The sequence below is a fragment of the Ammodytes marinus genome, assembly GCF_949987685.1.
Source record: "Ammodytes marinus genome assembly, chromosome: 14".
Classification (NCBI taxonomy): Eukaryota; Metazoa; Chordata; class Actinopteri; order Uranoscopiformes; family Ammodytidae; genus Ammodytes; species Ammodytes marinus.
This window is the reverse complement of record NC_137218.1, coordinates 29,111,489-29,136,250: the sequence shown is the minus strand read 5'-3', so window position 1 is coordinate 29,136,250 and position 24,762 is coordinate 29,111,489. Positions and strand designations below refer to the sequence as shown.

Below are 24,762 nucleotides of genomic sequence, written 5' to 3'. Positions count from 1 at the left end.
AATTAAATCGAAATTAACGCGTTAATTTGACAGCCCTAATTTTTTTTAATCTAAATTATTTTAAGTATGAAAGAAATTTAAGTTTTAAGACCCTATCTATTTGATATATCACACATTAATATTATAATTAGCAATTCAAAAGTTGAGTTTTGATGTTCTGCATTCAAACAGTTCAAAGCTGTTAATATGCATGTGTGTATATTTTTTGCTCTTTTAAATTAGAATTGCTGTGTTGCTTAAGCCTTCTTAACCATACACATAACATCACCACCAACAAAGAAATGTATCGTATGATAGCGGACAATATCGGTATCGGCCGATATCCAAAACCCAGATATCGGAATCAGATCGGAACTAAAAATAGTGGATGGGTGCATCCCTATCAACAAGGTTATGCAGAACCCAGTGTGAATGTGAAAAGTTGACTAGTGAAAGCAGAACTCTGCACTTTCATGTTTACTCTCCTCTTCCAGCAGCTTTGAACCTACCACCTCTCTTCACTCAAACACTTATCTACCCACATCCACGGCTATTACTAACACTGCTAATTATAGCAAACTCTTCTATATTACTCCCCCTCTCACACTCATTGAAGGGGGTCTTGAGTGTGTGGAATGTCAGTATGCATAAAAGTTACATAGATGAACATGTGTGTCCTAAGCATGCAATTATGACAGCACAGCAGGGGTTTTAAAAATGTGACTTGATTCATAGATACAAGAACATAACATATACAAATAATAATTTCTTTACATTGGCCTTTGCTGTAATTACAGTGCCTGTATGATTGGAGACTTATATACAAACGTCCTCGACAAAGCCTCAGGTGAGCTTAAATTCTCAGTGTGTCATTAGCTTAGCTCTATTTCATCATGAATAGTTCTGGATTGAACAACAATGACAGAAATGTGAAGATAACAGGCAAATTGGTTGCAGCCCTAGGGTTGTGTGAGAGGCACGTAATGGGCACTGTGTCATTTACAGGCTCTGCAGATATTAATTAGGGATTCTCTGAACCCATGACAAACTGATAAAAGGGAACTTGTTACCATAGGCAACACAACACACAGGTCTGTAATAGAAATGTTGTTAAAAAATAAATAAAAAATGACCTGTTATGTACTAGGCACAATCGGAGACTTTCATATTTTCATTTAATCAAATCCAGAAGCAAAGCCCTATTGCATGCTTCTATACATACATGCAAACCTTAATTGTTGTTATCACAGCCACTTGGTTTGGTAAGAACAAAGAAAGCTTGCTATTTATGCATGACTAATAGGTTAAAGAAGTACACCTTTACGCATCGCAAGACTGTGGCCCAATACAAGGATGTACACAGAGAAGGCACATTTTTTAACATCAAATGTGTTAAATGAGAGAAAGCATACAGGTCTGGTCTCCACACACTCCTGTAAAAGATGAATTGATTGATGAATTTAACACTGTGAGGTTCTTAGAAACATTGAAAAAAACTCTCAAATCAGAACACACAACCAGACAATGTAGTTACAGTTAGTATGAAATCAAAGTATCATTTAACGTATACTTATTTCAAAGTGACCATTACAACTCAACTGAAAGAGGCCATTCATGAACCTGCATGACATTCATTTTTGGAAAGCTTTTGATTATAATTTAAAAAGGATTTTGACTTATGTCTTGTGTTGCATTCTACTTTGACCAATTACATCCTGCCCAAGAATTTACAGCAGATAATTCTTAAAACTATTTGATGAGTCAAGCAGCATAAGCCACTTCAGGGCTCGGCTACAATCCATATTAACATTGTACCACTTTAATTCTCTAAGAGAATAACAGTATAACAAGGCTGGCAATTCATTAAATACAATATCTGAGCTCTTTGGAATCTGGCAGCAGTGGGTTATTAGATGTGGTTCTTATGGTTTGATTGAAGAGTGTAATAAAATAAATAATGTGAGTAATCAAATTAGCTCCAAGATTTTACAGGCAGTCACTACTCACTACTTGTTACTAAAAAAGACTTTTCTGTGAGTACAATGGTGTCTTTTCAACAGATAGAACTATATAACAGATAGAACTATAACAGATAGAACTATATAACAGGCAGTGGTTGGACAAATTGAAAAAGTTGACTGCCTTGAAGAAAGTGAAGAGCAGCCGGCGAGACAAGAGCCCAGTCGGACAAATTTGCGACTAAACCTTAAAAAATATATTTTTAGAATTTAAACGACCAAATTAGCAGCACTCAATCTGGAGCTAAAGATGTGTAAGCATGCAGAGGAATATTTTGCAAACTTTACATGAGATTTTGTGGCGTTTGAACAACTTGAACAATGGAACAATGCATGATCCACTCCACTGTCAGTGATGGCACCGGAAACCAGGGAAACCGTGGTCAAAATGTATTTTGCCTTTTTAAAGTAAGTGAATTCTAAATGAGCTTTGTGAGTTAGTAGATGATGTGAACAGTCATTTTGTTAGACTGACTTCAAGCATGGTTTCAGATTAAATTCAAATGTATCTATTCTTATCACATTATACAATAAAATAAACTATCATAGCCGCCAAAACTGTGGAGTATGGAAACTGTCTGTAAATAGTTAGAAACTGTTGATCACCAATAGATATTCTGTTTATAGGGGAGCACTGTCTTTCTAAAACAAATCACTACACAATCAAATCTAACCAACACAATAACAGCCAGGGTTATGTTCCATCATTAAATTCAACCTCTGTCTTTATCAAAAACGAATTCAAAATTAATTTGAAGGATGTCTATAAAAAACGTATTAACAATAAACAGGATTTTTCCTTTTTTCTTTAATATATAAACAACAAAAACACATCTACAAATGTGCTGTTATTGAGGAACAGATTGCAATCCATTACATAAAAATCCCCACAAAAGCCCAGAGAGAATTCATTTCAAGAAAAAGTGAAAAGCGACCATAAATTGAAGACGGAGACCATCATTCACGACACATTCCCTGTGTTCCAATACCCATACTTCCCTACTATTTAGAATGCCAAAAAAAGATTTAGGATGTCCCAATACATGCACGTCAATTGTAGTATGCTGAAAATACATAAATGCCACACTAACTCCAATAGCATTTTGGAGTATTTGTCTTTATTCTTGACATTTCTCAACAAAATGAAAAAAAAACTTCCTTATCTGATTTTTTTGTCTCTCCTGTGGCCCTAGAACTCTTCTGTACTTTAGTATGTAGTGTAGTAAAAAGAAAGAGTATGTGATTTGAAACGCAGTTGTGTTGAAAGAGAAACATGGGATTATTTCAGCTTGTTGACATGTTTTATTACTGCCCCAGTATTTGAGCATATACTTACTCTCGCTCCTTCTCCGTTAGTCTGTCGGTGATGGTGTCTTTGATGGAGGAGCGGGAGCCCTTGTGGATGACTGGATACCTGAGAGGCACCTGCAGGAAGCATGAGATCATCAGCACCAGGTGGGAGGTGGAACCCAGGGCGACCGCCACGCTCCCATCATCCTTTGCTGCAAGACACACAGTAGAAAGAGAGGCTCCAGTCATCACACATTAGACAGGGACCAGACAAGTTGGATGTGTTAATCCAGCCATGGGATTTTAAGGCTGATCTACACTTCAACACGCCAAAAGCCAAAAGAAAATATCACCACATTCAAAACAGCAGCGTTGTAATCACCCCAAAAGCCAGTATTTTAAGAGGAACATAACTTTTCACTTTTTTTTTTACATCACATCCACCATCTGTATTTACACAAAGCGTGTCCACATCTTATGAACTTCCAAACAAAAACAGTGTCTAAACATCCTAGCAAGAACACTTTGGTAACCCAGTGTTCAGAAGGACAGGAGCAGTCAACTTCATGTGGGAAAATGCTTTCCAAAATATGATAAAGCACACATTACATATGACCAAAACAAAAAACATTGGGAGCAATTGGACACCCAATTTCGTTCAGATATATGCTGGTGAAGCAAAGGCAATATGGGGGCTTATTTGTTTATCAACACGGCAGATGCGGATTGTTTCTTACTTATTTTACTTGAATTTTAGTTTTCACACTTTTAACATTGTTAATGTATGCTTCCATCATGTATTGCCAATCATATATTTGTTGTTATCAAAATGATTCTGCCGCTGGATCAAGTGGTATTTGCCAGTATGAACTGGCAAATACCACAGTATATGAGTGGCATGTCAGTGGAGAAACAGTAGGTGCCAGTAGGGAATGGTACATACCATTAATATTAGTGGAATGTCAGTGGAGAAACGGTAGGTGCCATTCGGAAAAGGTAATACCATTTTACAAAAGTGGCCTGTCAGTGGAGAAACGGTATGTGCCAGTATAAATGGCAGGTGACAGTAGGAAATGGCACACAAATAGTACAAAAAGGTTTATGACACTGAATCAGTGTTAAACGATAGGAACCTGTAGGTCTACCTTGATAAAATATAGAGAAAAAATTCTAAATGTCTAGTCAAGAGATGCAAAGAACAAAACCGGGCGGGATGCGAACTCAAGTCTGCTGCTGGACTTGGGTCTGTAAGGGGACTCCCTTCCCGCTGAGCTAAGGGAGCCCCTCAATCATAATTGCACACAAATCTCAATCACTTCTTTATTACATTTTTTCATACTCATTTTACTTGAATTTTATTTTTCACACTTTTGACATTGTTAATTTATGCTTCCATCATGTATTGCCAATCATATATTTTTTGTTATCAAAATGATTCTGCAGCTGGATCATGAGTGGTATTTGCCAGTATGAACTGGCAAATACCACAGGATATTAGTGGCATGTCAGTGGAAAAACGGTAGGGGCCAGTAGGGAATGGTACATACCATTAATATTAGTGGCATGCCAGTGGAAAAACGGTAGGTGCCAGTAGGGAATGGTACATCTATCTATCTATCTATCTATCTATCTATCTATCTATCTATCTATCTATCTATCTATCTATCTATCTATCTATCTATCTATCTATCTATCTATCTATCAAGCAAGAAACGTCTGTCTGTCTGTGACTGCATATCTCTCTGACCGTTAGTCAGATCGGCACGGCCCGACGGTGTGCATCCTTGATTGATTCTGAAGTTTTTTGGACCAAATATGTAGAATTTATCATATTTATATCATTTTGTTTTGTTGTTTTGTTTTTCCACAATGTTGTGTTTTTAATGATTTTATGACAATTTTATGCTTTGTAAGGTGACCTTGGGTGTCTTGAAAGGCGCCTATAAATTAAATGTATTATTATTATTATTACTATTATTACTATTATTATTATTATTATTATTATTATTATTATTATTATTATTATTATTATTATTATTATTATTAGTATAAATGGCAGGTGACAGTGAAACACAAATAGTACAAAAAGAATCAGTGTTAAACGATAGGAACCTGTAGGCCTACCTTGATAAAATACAGTGAAAAAATTCTAAATGTCTAGTCCAGAGATGCAAAGAAACAACCCGGGCAGGACGCAAACTCAGGTCTACTGTTTCATCAGAGAATTCCCTACCCGCTGAGCTAAGAGAGCCCTAGGCAACAGCGTCACCCCCTGGTACATATAGCAACCTGCCTCTGTAGTCAAGGCTGTATAGGGCTAATTCTCTGTTATCGATTAGTCAGACCTGCTCAGGAGGCTAGGCTAACTACCGTCACCGGAGCAAGTCCGACTGTTTTATAAAGCATCTGTCATTTCAAAAGCAACAACAAACAGATCGCACATATCCTTACAACGGAAAGGACCAGAGACATGAATAAATCAATTTATTTATGGCGTTATGTTGTGATATAGTGTCAAAAAAGACCAACTACCTTTACCTGCCTCTGCCGTAAAGGCAATACCTGTCGTGAAATTATAGGGGGGAGGCGGGGCGTGCCGGTCGCAGAATACCATTGTTTGGACTGGCATTACCGTTACTGAACGGCACAAGCCATGGTATGGTCGCCGTGGCACTGCCACATGCCGGAAAACGATCTCAGCGCACCTGCAATTGTTTGACTGGTTGCCATGGTTACCCGTTTGGTTATATTGCAGTTGCGGTGTTTCTTTGTAGGTCCATGGTGTTAACTAGCGATGTTGTCAGATTACTACAACAGTTTATCAACGAGTGATAAAATAGGTTATGCGGAAACATTAACACAAGTGAACGGGATACGTCTTAATGCCCCGTAGGGGCAGGTGAGTGGATAAATGATAGGGCAGGTGAGTGCAGATGGAGAGTGGCAGTGTGCAGTGAGAAAGACCGCAGACAGATAGACAGAGAGAGGCAGAGATGCCTTTATTTCATAATTTTGCTTTTTGACTTAAAAGTGATCATAACTAGCTGTGATCATCTGTTTTTAGACTGACTCCCGCTGTCGGGGCCGTTGGGCTCGCGAGCCGACCAGCTTATCAGACCAGCTGTTTGAGACGGAGATGAAAAGGAAAGTGAAACTTATGGTGGAGCAGTTAAATAGTTAAATGAATAAATATTATAACCAAACACAATAATGTGTTGTGTTATCTGCTTTAGTAGCCTACAGTAAGCTAGCACATGTCGAACCCACTCGGTTTTCATTTATTGATTTTTCCTAAATGGTATGATTTAGCCTACTTACCGGCGGCTACACGTGTGCACGTGCAAACCCCTACTGCCTAGTCAAACACAATGGAAGAGGACGGAGATGTATAACGTCTGGGTCATTGTAAATAATCCTCCATTGCTTTCCATTGCTATAGCCTCGTCTCCGGTCACTGTCCTTATTGTAAACATTTCACAACTCATTTATGTAATTATACAGCGGTGCATTTGGGCATTTACTAGCTTTATCACCATTCAAACAACGGTTTGTGCATCCAACAGCACAACAAGACATGATTGTGGCTTGTGTCGCTCTCGTCTCTTTCTGCTAATGACATGCGCAGTAGAGCGGGGTAGTGATGTTACGTCCGACACGAAAGCCCCGAAACCTGTGTCGCGCAAAGGGGGCGTGTCCAGATGAAGCCTGTCTCGAGGCCTGTATCGTTTGTCACAGTACCACGTGACTAAAGACAAACAAAGCCCCGTTTTCTGAAATCATGCGACTGCCTCACTTTATATACTATCTATGCTCGCTACGTGAAATAAGAGAGCCACTACCGTAACATACCAGCAGATGTCAGTATTCCTAAATGAGCTGTTAAATGGGGCTTTGTTGATCAGGCTTTTTGGTGAAGCATTTGGCCAGAAAGATTCGACACATTCACGGGGCTTCATCTCACCATCACTAGAGCGGGGAGTGACGCTTTGTGACGTAGACTGATAAGGGGCCTATAACGATCCGCCTGAGCCCATATAACTTAAATGGTGAAGAAGTGGATGAATTTGATGATTTCTGATCAGGCAAAGTAACTGCAAACCGGTTTCAAGACAACGGGCTAAGTGCTTTCACATTGTCCTCCAGCAGCAGGACACTGCTCCAGGCAAAGTTTAAAATCATTCTGTGTTTTATCATAATACTTTGAAATAATACATTATGGCAATAGAGAGTGGTAGACTACTTGGCTCAAACCCTGTGTTTTTCAACCTAACACAGACAGCCTGGTTTCTGTCATTATTCTTCCTCGCATATTTAAGTCCAAACCAACAAAAGCTCCGGCCGTAAACAGCATCCTGGCCGCTGGTGCTTTTGGATGATGCTACACACACAAACAAGAATATTAGTCAATTCAAGGCCATGCAACTATACACCTTGGTGTAATATTATACTGCTGAGCTGACAGGGGAAAGCTTAGTTAAATGTAAAACTTTGAAGGGCCTAAGTAGCATCCTATTCCACTATGACCCAGGGTAGGATTAGGATTCAGACTAACCCTGACCCTGGTCTTTACCGTGGAACTTCCTCCCCCTGTAGGCCTTTTCTAAATGACACACATTCAGACAGTTCTAGACTTGATGGGGCTTCTGGACCTCACACGAGTGAGAGCAGGGGTCAGCCATGGGCTACAATGGAAGGGGTAAAACACATGCTTCTCCATACCTCTTTCTAAAATGTGTTACACTGGCCTTTGCAGGACGCGTAATGGCCATGTTAGAGGGTGAATATGTATGGCCACCTGACAGCTCTTCACTACATTCACAAAGCACCACACGCCCACTGAACCATGAGGAGAAGAGCTAGTTAGCAGTCAATGCATTAGGGAACATCTCTCTCTCTCTTCAGCCACAACACATGCTCAGTTGTTCTACTCACTGCCAGGTGTCCACCTATGCAGCACTGGGAGGCAGAAGCAGACACAGGCCTCCGCCTTAACGGAACAAGTGATTGCTGCAAACACAAAGGGGTCTGGCTGTCACTGCCGTACTGTTAAAAAGATGTTAGCAGGTGGAGTGTGACAGAGGGGAGCGGAGGACATTCGGAGGGCTATTTATGAATTATGGTTTAGAGGCCTGCTGGCTCTCACTAGCTGTGAGGAAGGGAAGCTGCAGAATGTTGAGCGGACAGTGGCCAGTGTGTTCTCAGCGCTGCAGACCAAAGCTCACCATTCAACACCCATATAAACTGAGCTACGGAGAGGTCATCAAGTCATGTAGTTTCATTTGCTGTGACAGCACATCCCATTGACCACAACACATCCAGCGTGACCCTTACTCTAACACCAACATGATGACAGGGGCTGCTAGCTAAAACTGTCGGCTGGCAAAACTGTGTTCCAATAACCTGTTGCCTAATACATTGTCTTTAAAATCAAGCCATGTGGTTTGTGAACATCCCTTACATCATCAACACAAGAGTGTAATCCAACCTAGTTCTTATTCTGTCTGCCCACATGCCTGGATCTAAACACCAAAGCTTTTCCTTCATAAAAAATTCCAAGAACCTTATTCTTATCTATCTATTATTATTTATTTTTTTAGCTAGATTAATATGGAGCCTCCCCCTGTCCCATTTGCTGGCACTACGCTGGACCTAGACTTGTTTGTATTGTATGAATAAGTTCTGTCTCTCTTTTTATTGCAAGGGTGAGATATTTAAAAAAATCAAAATGAAAGAAAGAATACAAAATAAAAATACTTAAAAGAATACATCCAGAAATTTTTGGGCATGTGGGTCCTAATTTAATTTGAAGACTGCAGGAAGGTGGATACTTTGATGCTCACTCATTGCCAACTCATCACACACACACCCTGCTGGAAGAAATATAGGAAGGCATTCTCACACACACACACACACACACACTCTCTCTCTGAGGACGTTATGTGTGTGGGTATATTGGGATTTTTATTGTATAGAACTAGCCAGGGTTAAGAAAGGGGTCAACCCCTCCCAGCTAGGAAAACTATTAAGTCCCTGTGGATGAGACAATTATGTTATGTCTTTATCCATTGAAATGACATATCGGTAATTATAAAATATAAAAACTATAATACTGTAGCATAGTTATGCCAAATTGCCATCTACAGTAGCCAAAGTTATGATATCATAGACACTGTATCGATGAAAACATCAGCTGTAAAATGTAAAATTGCTTGGCTTCACCAAACATCTACGTATAACCACACACATTGAAACTAAGGCAACACTTGTTCGGCATGCCTCACCACATCTATCCTCCTCTCACCCTTAAAACACACAAGCAGACACATCATAAATTACCTTGGAAGTCTTCAGAGTTTGGCAGCTTCACCCCGCAGATGACATAGTCCGTCTGATTGGCCTGTGGAAGTACAGTGATCAGACAGCAGGAACACACCCAGGCAAACAGCAGCTTTGCTATTGGCTTTAAGTCATTCCATCACTGACTACTGGTGTCAAAACTTAGCTTGTGTGCCAATTATTTTTTAAAGAAACAGAGTGACTGTGACGGTAAACTGTAAGGTGATGCCCCTGCATGATCTCCTAAAACACTGCAGTAGAAATAAACTTCCAGGGTTCACCATTATTTTGAAGTAAAATCAATGACACCATTTTAGCCTTTGTTTCACATGTTGGTAACCAAACAGCTACAGCTCGAAGTTTGTTCTGGCAGCACGCTATATCATTTTGGGGATTGGGGGGGTAAACTGGGCGGGCCTGTTTTCATTTCTTTAAACCAATCATAATCATCTTGGAAAGCTTAGCCCAGAAAGCCGCAAGGTGTCCTTTTAAAATAGTGCAATTTGGTGCCGACCAACACCGTGAATGACGGGCGCCGTGTGTGTGCACACTTACACATCAGTGTATGAGGCAACTTTTATTAAATATATAAACTATGAGCTAGAAACTATTGGCGCAGCAGCTGAACAAACACACGTGCACACTAACTTTTTGTTGTCTCCCGTTCTGAGCAGGGCATTAACACTAGGCTACAGCATTAACACTAGGCTACAGCATTAACACTAGGCTACAGCGGGGAAGAGGAAGAGTCCAAGTCCAGACACAATCCGTCACAGCCCAATCTCCACTTTCTACATCCGGTGATCCAGACTAGTAACCAGACTATTCTTTGCAGTTGCCTTGTCAGCAACGTGTGGTGCAGTGAGCGTAGCATCAGGACCAACTCACCACATCAATGGGGTAGATGTAGGACAGCTCAGACAGCAGCTGACGCCGGCGGAAGGTGAGCTGGGCGTTGGACTTGAGGAACTGCTCTCTGGAGAGACCAATGCAGACACAATGGACACACAGTTCATTTAGAGAGACACAAGGCTGGACGTCATGAGGACAGACAGAGCACAGATCACACAGGGAAGGAGTGGAGCTAAAAGAAAGATGAAACAATCATCCAGACTAGTTACTGTGTCACATAGACCCACTGTAAAGCAGAAAGCGCATTGAAGCTGGAGAAAATAGAAAGATTACTGGCAAATAGTGAGGTGGGATATTTATGCAGCATAATAATAGCAGGTAAATGCTGGTCTAAGGAGAAGATAAGGCCGATCTGCTTGTGTCTAGGACCTGTGTGGAAGACAGCAAAGTGACTCATCTGCTAATATTGACTTTTGTGAAGAAAACAATACATTTCCCTGATTTCCTCTATTGCAATTCTAGATGTCTTGATTGGTAGAAAGTGTCAGTACGGAATAACAATCTAAGAAGAAGTGCTAGATAACAAATGGCTTGTTTCATTCCATAGCCAAGAGCAACATGTTATCAGTGTAAGCGATGCGCTGACTGCTGGAGGTCCTTTAAAAGGCAAACGCTGTACTGGAAAGTAAAGGTGGATTTATGAATTTGAATCTGGATTGTGACTGCTTGTATCTGAGAGTGGATGGGCTGCCTTGTGTGGCCCTGTCTAAGTCCTCTACAATACGTACAGCACTTCTTCCATCATGTCATGCAGATCAAAAGGGAGTGGGGGGGAAATGGTTAGTGAAGGTGATGCAGAGTCCTAGCCTGTGCTTAGCAGGCTCTTCCCAGCTGTACAGACAGGTTGCTCTGGAATGAGGGATTGATCAGAAAGCCTTCATTTGTCCTTTCGGCCTTTACAAATCACTCTCCTAAAACAGGGAAGTCCTTCCTAATGTCCATACAAACGAAAAAAGCCGTAGTATTACCTTAATATACTCTACATTTAGCTTGTATAAGGACGCAAACAGTTCCTAGTGTTGTGACAAACAGTGATAGGAGTATTGAGAATATTTTCTAGTGAGATTACCAATGTAACTATCTAAAAATCAATCCATGATAAACAAAATGTCATAGGTTCATCTGTAAGTTTTATCAACAAAAAAGTTAAAATGTTGGGAAATAAGCTTATTTGCTTTATGGTGGAAAGTTAGATGAGATGTTCGATAGCACTCTCATATCAGTTAGCTCAGCTCAGCTTAGATTAGTGTAATAATGGGAGGAGGGAAACAGCTTGCAACACCCTCAGCCTACCAGCATGTCTCAATAATCAATACGCTCACCTTGTTTGTTTAATGCATAGAAAAAAAGTGTAAGAATGACAATACCAGGGCATTATGTGATGTTACAAGCCTTGACTTTGACCAGTCAGTTCTGGGTAAGTGTGTTTCCCAAAAAGGGTCACAAGTTAAGGAAGGAAGTTTTTTTCCTGCACACATTTGAGTTTGAGTTGGTTTAACACCTCCAGTAGGCTTCAGCAAATCATTTTACTCAACACTACAGCTACCATACTTAAAGGTCACATATTATGCTAAATGCACTTTTTAAATGTGTTCTAACATATCCATGGGTCCACGGTGTGCCTAGAGACTGCCAAAATATTTAAAAAAATAACAATCTCTCCTTTTCTCACTCTCCCCCTTTCTGAAACCCCCACCCCTCCCCCCCAATATACTCCAGTCAGAATTCTCCTCGTTTCTGACCTCAAAAATTGGAAAGCCAGAAGCTTCCACTGTGCAGCCCACACCCCTATTTCTTATTGGTCCACGGCCCTGACAGACAGAGGGCGAGGCATATCTGGCTTCGCTTCCGGACAGGGGGCGGGGGGAGCTCAAAGATTGTATATTTACGAGTAGGGTTGGGCACCGAAACCCGGTACCAGTATGGCACCGGTGCCGACGTAAACGGTAGTAACCAGACCGAATAAGAACGAAAGTTTCGGTGCGTAATTTTGGTGCCGCCATTGTGAGATTAGCTGAGCATCAGCATAGTACAATAAATTATCTGAAAGTTTTTTTCAGCAAACAATTAAAGAAAAACGTATTAGGGACCACTAAGACCATATAATATGGTGTATAATAGAACCGAAAAGTGTATAATATGGGAGCTTTAAAGATACCCTGACTGATGCCTTTTAGATGGCTGCTTGTGAGATGAGCTGTTTGACCACAGTGGTGAAACTTTAAACGGGGAAAGGGGAAAAAACATTCTAAAAAGGGTGTAGGTGTGTTTTCTCAACAAACCCTTCCCCTTACAGGACGTTCAATAAGACGAGACGTTTCCATGAACAACATATAGGACAGATATCTAGGCGTGGATGCTAGGCAGATGTACAGAAGGTGTCGGGGTTGACTTCCTGTTTGCCTACTCTGTTGGCCCCTGTTGGCCTTTCTGGAGCTCTGTGTGTCTGCCAGGTAACTGCTCACACCAACGATGGGGCTTCCAGGCTAGGCACATCTCACCACAGGCCAAGGCAAAAGCACACCCATTGGGGTTTTTAATGTAATGTGCCAAACTCTCCGTCGAAAACACATAAATAGAAAAACGGAAACATAAGAAAAAAAACATCCCTTTGTCTGGATAGAGCATGTTGGGGGGGCAGGGAGCAGGGTGTAGTAGTCCCATCAGAATTCACCTTAGGTCACATCTTTCAGTGGGCTCTGGCTAGTGTCTAGCTGACTACATGGGGATACATGCGCGTAAAAAGTGGAGGGGGTTTTGGGCAGAAATAAAGCAATAGCTAATTACAGGTTAACACACACATACCTCTTGGCAGTGCATTCCTTCTGCAGCTTGGTTAAAGACTCTTTCTCCTCCTTCAGACTGTCGTGCTGAGCGGAGAAGGCTTCCTCTGGCAGGGACAGAAAGAGAAAAGAGGAAATGATCAGGTGTGTTTGTGTGTGTTGTGTTGTGTTGAGGTACATCTGAACCACCAGGTGGGCTATGCGTTGGCTTGGCTGCCATCCACTGTTCAACTGAAGCCAGATCAAACAGCTCTTTTGATCAAGGCCAAAAGCCTATCCTTTTTGACACCACAGAAAAACCAAACAATAATATTCAAGTGATACAATTTGTCAAGAGTCTATAAATACAGAGATGCTGGGCAAATAAATAAAAAGCAAACAGATAAGGGATGAGACAGCTTGTGGAAGTTGTGCAAACGCAATATTGGTAAGCTCACAATACCTCAGTGTGGCATGAAACCGGATAGAAGCAAAACTAATTTAGGGTTGTGTAAAATAATATTGCTTTAACCACACAGCATCACATACAGAGGGATGGCAGGCACACGCAACAGAAACGCAATTTACAGTTACATGATTTGGATAAACAAGAGGTACGAGTATTTAATAAACATATACATTTCAGTGATTTCATTTTTACACTTTGAAATGTCTGATGGGTTCTGTTTTGGAGCAGTAACATATAGATAGGTTGACAAAGCAGTGATTCACAATAACCATCAACATACAGTGGCTTGAAAAAGTATTCATACCCCTTGAACTTTTCCACATTTTGTCACGTAAAAACCACACACGTACATTTATTTTATTGGGATTTCATGTGATAGACCAACACAAAGTGGCGCATAATTGTGAAGTGGAATGAAAATGAAACATGGTTTTTAATATTTTTAATAAATAAAAAACTGAGATATGTGGCGTGCATAAGTATTCAGCCCCCCTGAGTCAATACGTTGTAGAACCACCTATCGCTGCAATTACAGCTCCAAGTCTATTGGGGTATGTCTCTACCAGCTTTGTACATTTACAGACTGACATTTTTGCCCATTCTTCTTTGCAAAATAGCTTGAGCTTCAGATTCAGTGTCAGATTGGATGGAAAGCGTCTGTGAACAGCAATTTTCAAGTCTTTCCAGATCTTCTCAATTGTATTGAGGTCTGGACTTTGACTGGGCCATTCTAACACATGCCTATGTTTTGATCTAAACCATTCCATTGTAGATCTGGCTGTGTGTTTAGGGTAGTTGTCCTGCTGGAAGGTGAACCTCCACCCCACTCTCAAGTCTGTTGCAGACTCTAACAGGTTGTGTGCCCTGTATTTGGCTCCATCCATCTTCCCATCAACTCTAACCAGCTTCCCTGTCCCTGCTGAAGAACAGGACCCCCACAGCATGATGCTGCAACCACCATGTTTCTCAGTGGGGATGGTGTGTTCAGGGTGGTGTGCAGTGTGAGTTTTTCGCCACACATTGCATTTTGCATTATGGCCATAAACTTCAATTTTCTAAAACATTGATGGTTGTCCTCATTAAGAGCCAAGTCTGGTGAGACAGACCATCAGGTGCATACAGCTAAAGGACTCTGCTTGTGGATCAATGGTGAAGAAAGAGTAGAGCCACAAAACATAGCTCTCCACGCCAAGAATCACAGAGCGTATGCTTTATGTTCAGACTGTGAATATAAACAGTGGTAATGAGCGTTCTCCCCAAGGTGGCTGGCCTCACTCTGTGTGACTATAGGCCAAGAGCTGGGCCAACTCACTGCCCCTCTAACCTCACCTCAACCAAGAGTTGTGGCGTGGTCATGTGATAAAGTCATTTTCCAGGTGCCCACAGGAATACTGATCATTCAGGATTCTCTGTAAGGCCTTATTGGACAACCATTTAATTGAAAAGAAACTACATTTATGTCGAACAGGCAAAACAATGTCCATACACTTATGCAATAAATGTCAAGATATTGTGTGATTCTCCAGCGTTTCCCCATACATACATCGACCATGCACCAACTATGAGCACACTCAGTTTTTATAAGGTTTTGTTAGGTTTAAGCCACGTTTTCAAACACTTAAGCTCTAGCCTTTCATCTCCTTAACACTGTACACATGCATTGAAGCACAGTATGGGCATAAACAGTGAGGTACAGTAGAAGGTTGTGTAAGAGGTCCATGTACATTGCTTAGAGATTCCCCTGTTCTTCCCATTCCATTTCTAGAGTTTGGAGAAAACCAAAAGAGAAAAATGCAATACACCCTGAGCCAAATAGGACGAGATGAGCTGGCAGAAAATTGCATATTGAGCAATTAAGATGATGAAATCACAGATGGATCAGGACACATACTTCCACTCCCAGCCATGCCTCTCACACTGACAGCATGAGGGTGGGACAAGAGATAGCCTGACAGAGGCAACATAAAGATACTCAGGAGTATCTATATCAGATTATCTAGGAAGAAAGATAGAGGTCCGACAGGCCGGCCAGCTCAGTTGTGAGTGTTGACATAAAAAACATATTTCATCTGTGGGCCTGTGCTGCACTCTTTCTTTCATGTATTGCCCAGCTCTGTCCTATCTCTTCTATCCATCCATCCATCTTCTCATCCTTTCATCCCTGTAAAGCTGTTCCAGTTTGTGTCAGGGTATGGACAGTCAAACTGCAGCAAACGCCACGGCTCTAACCAATACACCACAAGCACCCTGGTAAATCCAATGTTGAAAAATCATGACCATGACAATGAATGAGTCGATGAGCTTTTTGATTTGGGACATGAGCTACACTCTTTGGCTCACTGTGTCAAAACTTAACACACAGGCCCAATAAGACAGCACTAGGAGATAAACGTCTCACCTCTGTGGCAAAACTCTTGAATTCAAAACCTAACAATCCCTTTTAAAATCTGTGCTTTATGCAAAACACAGCCATTATTAGAATGTGTAAGTTTTTGGCAGAATTTTTTGTAAGATGTATCTACCACAGTTTATTTAGACACATGAAAACAAGAATAGAAAGTTTTTTTTGCCATTTCAAGGTTTTGGCAAAAAAAAAAGAAAAAACACAACGAATGGGTAGGATCGCATTTCAGTGTGTCACTATAAACTCAGAAACAGTTACAGTAAAATTAGGGAACAATGGTAAACTAAAAATACTGCCTCCTGTTTTTGTCTGGCCACATCGCTTCATCAACATCACATACAATGTCATCCTTTGAGAAGCAACTAAGAAAATAAATATCACCTGACCACTCCAGTCTTAATGTCCTAACTATGGAGCTACTGTGTAGAGACTCAGGTTGGGCTGCACTCTCTGTCCAGGCTTCCTCATTGATAGGCCATGATCTATAACATGGTTCCCCAAAGTGCCACTTTCTCTCTTGTCCTCTTCCCCTGACTCTTACTGCATTAATTTTTCAAAAGTTTTCACAAAAAAGCTGAGCTCATCTGAGGTCTATCTGTAGTGCTAAGGCTCAGACTGATTGGTATTCAATTTATTTATTTATTTTCATGTTTGTGAGTGTGTGTGTTTTTCCAATTTTGGTTCCCATACTTTTCGGCCTACAAGCCGCGACTTTTTCCCCGTTTTTCGACCCTGTTATTACACAGCACAGTATATATTCTGTAGCTACTGGGGATGGGCGTTAGTAATCGAGTACTCGAGTACTCCTCGTTTCAAATGATCTCGATTGGTGGATGAGGAAAATAGTTTTTTGTTTTTTTTAGTGTTTGTAGCCTTTAGGCCGGCCGGCGGGCCGCCCCTATTTTAAAATGTTATATACGTGTACAAAACAGCACAAAACGGATGTAAAGTTTAACAAAATTAAATAATTTGATCCAAGTTAAATAAACTAAGCGTTGTGTCAAACAGAAACCGCAAATAACTGCCACCTCCGTGCAGCGCAGCCAGTGTGTGGTCTCCACAGCACCGCGGAGCTGAATGCGGTGCTGGAAAACTTGGAAAGTCACGTAAAGAAGCCAGGCTGACTTCGGGCACATTAGAGCAAACGACATTTAAGAAGCCTTTATTATGGAATATAGGTTCCGTTAACGAGGAATTAGTCGCGGTAATTAGTCACGGACAGGAGTGAGCATTACGCGGTTGGATATACTAGCCTACTACTTCTACTGCTTTGGTGAGTTATTTAGCCTATCTATGTGTTTAAATTGTAGGACAATAATTGTATTGTATTTGCTGCCCTTCTTATTTTAAATGTCTATTTTGAATGTTAGCCAACTACAGCCCATGCTTTTTTTCTCTCTCTTTTTTCTCTCTCCACCGCAGACCTATACTCGATCGGTTTAAATTGTGGCCCGCTTATTTAATTACTTTCAGTTAGGAAAATGTGTTTTAAACTTGTGGAAAATAAATCCTTAATATCATATGGCAACTGTGACTGTTTGACATAAGCATTGAGCGCTTTACTGCGGTCAACCGTTGTTCTGTAGACAGATGCGTTGCGTCCTAAAAATAGAAAAAAGTTTAACGAGGAATCGATTGATCCTCGAGGAATGCAAGCGATCACACGAGTAGCGAAAACACTCGTGCCCATCCCTAGTAGCTACTATTACTCTAAATGGTAACACTTGCGTACGTTATGCAAATATGCAACTTGTTTGTTGAAATGTGGGAGCTTCCTCAAGCAGCCATCTCTTTCCCGACAATCCCCTCTGTGCACGAACTCTTACATATGGTAATTAAACATTATAACACCTGCGGCTTATTGTCCAGTGCGGCATATAGTACGGAAAGTACGGTATGTTTTGTATTTTAAGTAGATGTGTTCTCCAGATGATTGCAGGAGATTTCCCTTTTGAACAATGTGTCAACAATGGTTTGCAGAAGTATGTTGCAGAATTTCAAACAGTGCAAATCATATATTGTGTTTGGGTTGGTGCTTTTTTGGGGCATGATTACAAAAGTTAGAGGTTGTGATGCTTTGGTCATAGAGTTCACTTTAAGTGTTTAAGCATTCAACAAAACTGTAACAATTCAAAGTGAAACTGGTCCGTGCGAGGGTCAGTGTCATTCAAAATGACACTCAACATCAATTAACATCAGCTAATTCACAGAGGGTTAAAGTGGATGTATCACTTTAAAAGCAACACCACCAGACTGCTTCCCAATGTTTCCTGAGCAGAGATCATGTTGTGTGTTGTGCAAATAGTGCAACAAACTCAAAAGATATTGTCATGAGGCATCTTCCCAATCTGGTCCTTTTTAATATGGAATTGCGGATAATAAATCACACAGCAAAGTGGAAAAAGATCCCACATAAAGAATCTGTAAATGATGATCAGTTTATTAAAACGCATTAAGATGTTCAGTTTCAATTAGTGTCATTATTTTCAAGGGAGTGTTCATCCATGCAGCTGTCTAAAATTATGAAAATGGCTATAATGTAGAGGGAACAGTGCATTCCATTAGCTCCAAACAAAACCACAACCAATAAAAATAAGCTCAAGAGCTCAGTGAATCTGTTTGAAATTAATTTACTACAGTAGTGTCTTGGAATTAGAATGCTGCATGTTGGAAACACATCTGTAAAGAACATGTGTTTGTTTCCAACTCCAAATCATCCATCAGAACAGCCTTGTTTTTAAAGCAGGGCTCCTCATACTACAGGAGGGAAAGGTTCTGGCTGTGACAGAGCCAGAGAGGGATGTCAGGGGGGTTAACCAAAGAGCAGGAAACCTTTAGGAACAAATCCTAGTTGGTCATTAGGCAGAGTGTTGGACTGCAGTACCTGTCAGCCCCTATCCTCACAGTCAAGATGCAAGCCAAAGCAAAGGGATGGAAATGTGCAAAGCTGCTGCTATAGGATCCCTTAATGATGATGGCTTCAATATGAGACCTTTTCTCTGGGAGGTGACAAATACCTCCACAAACACTACACCTTCACAAGACCTGTGTTCCTTTACACTAGGGAAACCCGACCGCTGACATTTATTGGGTCGGGAGCCCTGGCCATGTAACGGCGCGTGAGAATAACTACCGTTCCTAAGTACAATAAACGCTGTTCACGGACCTGATTTATGTGGTCTGCTCAAAAGTGGAAAGGAGGGAAATTAGACCAGAGGAAATTGTGACAAGAGTGTGACCCCATCAAAACCAAATCCATTCATTTCTGGTGGGAGGGGGGAAAGGGAATACTTTTTATTTTAAATTCACAGCTGTAAAGAAGCAAAAAGAAAACTGTGGTCATGGTCACATTAACTGTGTCAAGGCCGTGCGGTGGACTTAGTAGTGTGTCTGTATTTGCCAGACAAGTGAGCAACAAAACTCCTGCTATGATTTGACTGCCATCACTGTACCATCAGTGGGCATCCCACAGCTAGTTGTTAACCTGTCGTCAGGATGATGCCGACTGCTTATTTTTATTTTTTGGTTTTGATGGGGTCACACGCTTGTCACAATTAATTATTATGTCAACACTGTCCAGGGTTGAACGGTTAAGAATGAATCAGCATTCTAATAGCTATTCTACAAGAATGTCCTGTTTATGCACATTTCCAATTATGTCAAGTGATCCAAGCAAAAAAATTGCCTGGATCACTGACAAACCACATCCAATGCTAACAACTAGACCTGAAGCTCCAAGGACAAACTGCTACTGACGCTGGTACAAGCAGGCAAACGCAAACAATCATGAGCTCGCCGCTGTGATGCTGGTCCATCAGAGAAAATAACCCATCATAGATAGAAATGTGCTCAGTTTGGTCTGTTTCTGAGTGTTTCCATCATTTTAGACTAGACAAGTGAAACAGTAAAATGAGTGGTGGCGCACATCCCTATGCAGCACCTTCACTGTAGGTTTGGGGCCTTTTGAGGATGTTCACCTCGGGAATAAGAGGTTGATAACAGGCACTGTGACTGCGTGAGAGATCCTAAATTGCGTGACAAGGAATGGAGATTAACGTTCCATACGAGATGCCATCTGGGGATACGTAGCAATGTGCTCATGCTGTCAACGTGTCAATACAACTTACAGAGAAACCCGGAATAAGCACTGGAATGTGTGAAAATCCAACCAAAGAAAAACACTTGCTTTTAATTGAATCAACATTGACAGTAAATGGGTAAATAATCATTGGTCCCTAGACACCAGCTTGCCTGATGAGCAATCTGCATGACTGAGTGGGACAGTGTGTTTTGATAGACGAGCCAATGGGAGTCTCCAGAGGAAAGGTTCAGAATGACATTTAAGCAGCGATTGATAAAATAATGTTTCTTCATCTGAAAGTTGATATCAGATGAAACAAACTCTCTGCAGTGCCAATCTAAATACAATCAGACACAAAAGCAGCTGCTGTATGAAACGCTGTAAACACATGTCCCCTGCAGTATCCTGTCTGGAATTAATGCACGGGGTTTTCCGATAGTGAAACAAATGAATATGTGCAGGCTTGATTAGAAGAGTTAAACAACAAGCTGGAAGTGCAGCAGAGCTCGGCAGCATATGGCTTTTGAGTTATGAGTCTGGGGGGAAAAACAACAGGATTTTCAGCACGGCCCTGCCTACGGCCTTACAGCATTTCAATCTGTCCTAAAATACCTTTTCCCTCTTAACCAGCTTAAGGAATTTTTTTCCTTGTGTTTCTTAATAAGCACTTGTCCAGTCTGGAAGAAAGCCATCAGTGAGAGCAGCGAGTTCCTTTGGCTGTAGACGGAGTGGTGACAGCTAAAAAGGCAGAGGATTAACAGCACAAAGGAAACTTCTCCCTCCAACCCTTAGCGCAGTGTGTGTGTCAGTGTGTGTCAGAGTGTGTCAGAGTGTGTGTGTGTGTGCGTGTGTGCGCGTGTGTGCGCGTGTGTGCAGACTCCATGCTAATCATTATCATTCCCCACCAGCAGGTCGAAGGTTCAGTGAGCTGCCCTGCCCTTTGGCCGAAGCCCATGCTGATCTCTCTAACACGAGGTTCCTATATAGAGAGCACCTGGCCTACTTTAAGACAAACACGTCCGTATCATGTCCATGGCAGGAGAACAGAGATATATCTAGTCAGTGCAAGCAATGCTTTTTTGGAAAGCAGCACAGGAAGTGATCCCAACATTTAGCAATCTGTTCTGCTCAAAATAAATTCACTTGGTAATCATTATTCTGATTTGGCAGCTACCAGTAGTTTGATCTCATTCATTCAAGGTCCTTCTGATGCAGTCAAGCTTCCAGCAGACTCATTGTATGCAGGGCCCGCTTTCCCCAAGCCTTCTTAGAGCCTTCTTAACACTACATCATTCGTATCCCCTACTTAGAGTTCCTACTTAACATTTTGCGTGTTTCCCGAAACGTTCTTTGCTACGAATCTCTTTCGTACGTCATACGTTGGTAAGGTTGGTCTGGAGCGCCCTCAGAGCCTTCTTAGCTCTACCGTAGGGATGTTTCAGCTCCTGACACTAGTCGCCGCCACTGTACAGTAGGCTAACCCAGAAATCTCCGTTGCGCATGGAACTGCCACAAAAAAAAAAGTCTACATTTTATAATATAGTGCTGTCATGCACCTGCGCATGAAATGGAAAATCGAATTCTGAGCAATCGATTTCAGCACTTTCTTTCTGGACAGCTCCGTGTACGAACGACGTAAGGAGTGTTTCTTAAGAAGACTCCTAAGAAACCATTCGGGAACCACGACTATAGAGGTGAACAACTTTGCTAAGTCATAACGTAGGAGTCTTCGTAGGGCGCTAAGAGCTGACGTTATCGTGAAAACGGGCCCAGTGTGTGCATATCTGCAACCTGTTTACACCTGTATGTGTGTCTGGGTTTATGTGTGAGTATATTTGTCAAACCAAGCTACACTAACACTCCCTTTTCATGAGCCTATTGTTTCCCTATGAACAGTGGCGGGCAGCAGTAAAAGCCACCTCAGCTCTCAGACATCACAATCAGGAGCTGCAGACTGGACTAAATGACACAACCACACAAACACTTATAGGCTAGGCAAGGACCACAGGAATGGCTCAATATACTGTATATTATGGATGTGTGTGTGTGTGTGTGTAATCATCTCACTGCGAACACTCTTGACTGTACTTAGAGATGAACAGGTAATACCACACACACACACACACACACACACACACACACACACACACACACACACACACACACACACACACACACACACACACACACACACACACACACACACACACACACACACACACACACACACACACACACACACACACACACACACACACACACACACACACACACGCTGCTGGGACCTTGACTCATGTATTTTAAGTAAATATCTGTGCTAAAACACATATTGGAACTGACAAATTGGTAAATCCTGTACATTTAAGACCTATTTTGAACAGTATCTTCATAGATGACTTCATAGTGATGTGTGCATCCTTGAACTTTGTAATGAACTTGTTTTGCCTTCTATTTAACTGTATTTAACATTTTACTAGGGTGGGGTGGGGTGCTGAATTTACTGTTGAGAGCCATATCACAAAGGGTATAGTAAAGAAAGTTGGAAATGTATCTATTGTTTTGGCAAAATATTACAGTTAGGCCTGTGCTTTCTGTATCATAAACAAAATGAATGCTCAAAAGGTTAAGATTCTCTATATATTTGTATTAGGGCTGTCAAAATGAAAGTGTTAACACAGGGTGATTCATTTCTGGAATGGATGCACTCCTTTTTTGAACGCAATTAACGCATGCTCAGAATGACTGGCCCAACATATCCCACCAGCTCTGCACTAGTCGTCACTCTAACGTTATGGCTGACCCAGGATCTGCACACTGGGCACAATGGTGATGCGCAGCAGCAAGCGGAATCACTTGAAGACACCAAAAAAATGTCATTCTATATATTTGCTCATAAACATAGCAAAGAGACAGCCACATTGAATTATGTTGTGGTAGCCTATGTTTTAGTTTGATATTAATTTATTTAGCTTTCGGTTCCTACAACAATATACATAGAAAGTGAAAACATTTTGGGCATATTTCGAATGGTGATTAATCGTGATTAATCATGATTAATCCACAGCTACCCTGTGATTAATCTGATTCAAAATTGTAATAGTTTGACAGCCCTACTTTTCATAATTAGTATGCAGCAGCACCATATAGTTAAACAGGGGATTTTGGAGGAATAGCGGATGTGTTTTTACCGTTATACAAAGACTAGTCAACCAAGCTGGATTAGTCATGCCACACCATTATAGACAAGAAATGATCATCACATGATGCAATAGTAAATGCCCAGTGTGTGGCTGTGTTCATGTTAGTTTTAGTATTAATTTGGGGGGCAAACACCCTGATCTAATGTATTGACTACAGCTACATACATTTAAAGGTTGGTCTAATGTGTATTCACATTTCTGGCTAAGTTGCTTTTGGCTTTTAAAGAGTACAGTACGCTTACATTGATTGATATAATATTAGAATGGAAAATAAGAGCAATGTTCACCCCCAAGGCAAATTACATTTGTAGTAGTTTATTAGTAACCCATCATAATGTTGTGTGTGCATAAGATGAACAAAGCAAGTATATAGACCAAGTCACACCCTATATTGCATTGGGGAAAAGCTAACAACAGTATTAATTGTGGTGTGGTATTAGCTGGGCACATTAGCGCATGTATTAGCAGCCGTTAGCTTTACCTTTCTTGTGAAGCTGTGCCCTGTCCTTCTGCCTGTGGTCTATCTCTCGGCCCAGGGCCTTCCCCTGGCGCTGCAGCTCACTACGCAGCACGGCTAGACGCAGCTGCATGCACTCACGCTCCTTCTTCTGCTCAACAAAAGAGAAATATTTGGGGAGAAAACAGGGAAAGAGGATGAAGGAAAATATTTAGCATGTTTGAGTGTTTATTAGCCTTTATAAAGCCACTGTTAATTCCTTCTAGCTCCCTTTAAAAACAAGCCATGTATTTGCAAGCTGATCCAATGTCGCACTAATTTAACATACATATTCTGACCTAATACTTGCCCTCAATAATCCAGAATCCATTGTCAACAATTTATGGAAAGAGAGATGGAGAATGACTTGGCTATTGAAAATATTTGACTGAGCCCGGAGATCAGTGTGACAGGTGAAAAGGTTTAGTAATGACCCCAAGTCATGGGAATGCTGGCAGTGGGTTAACTGATGTGCAGTTCTGCCTGTTGGCATGCAAGCAGCTCCTCTGATTAGATGTGTAAAGATGGGCCCTATGAGGAGCATAACGACTAGCACAAGAGCCATTATAATTAGGGATACAAACTTTTGAATTATTCCTGACCTTGAAATTCACTTCGACCCATCTTGTGCAGTGTTTTGTTTGCCAGCAAAAAATGCAAAGTACATAGGTTCTTTTAAATTAGGCAGCACAAAGCAATTCAAAAGCAAGTCTGTTTCCGGCGCAATGTGACTTCAAATTGCACATTCATTAATTAGTTATATATTCTACTTCAATTTGTTAAAGAGCTTACAGTTGCAGATCCTGCTGTGTGGA

General features: G+C 41.1%; 1 protein-coding gene across 1 annotated transcript in view; it reads right to left on the bottom strand.

Annotated features, from left to right (window-relative positions):
* The window catches only part of uvrag (UV radiation resistance associated gene), a 147,827-nt gene that overhangs the window by 82,172 nt on the left and 40,893 nt on the right, over positions 1-24,762 (bottom strand). Inside the window, exons 8-12 of the mRNA XM_080040620.1 lie at positions 23,933-24,059; positions 13,341-13,425; positions 10,512-10,599; positions 9,624-9,684; positions 3,334-3,499 (exon numbers count right to left, since the gene is read on the bottom strand). Coding sequence (XP_079896746.1) covers positions 3,334-3,499; positions 9,624-9,684; positions 10,512-10,599; positions 13,341-13,425; positions 23,933-24,059 — 527 coding nt within the window. The remainder of the gene's footprint in view (positions 1-3,333; positions 3,500-9,623; positions 9,685-10,511; positions 10,600-13,340; positions 13,426-23,932; positions 24,060-24,762) is intronic.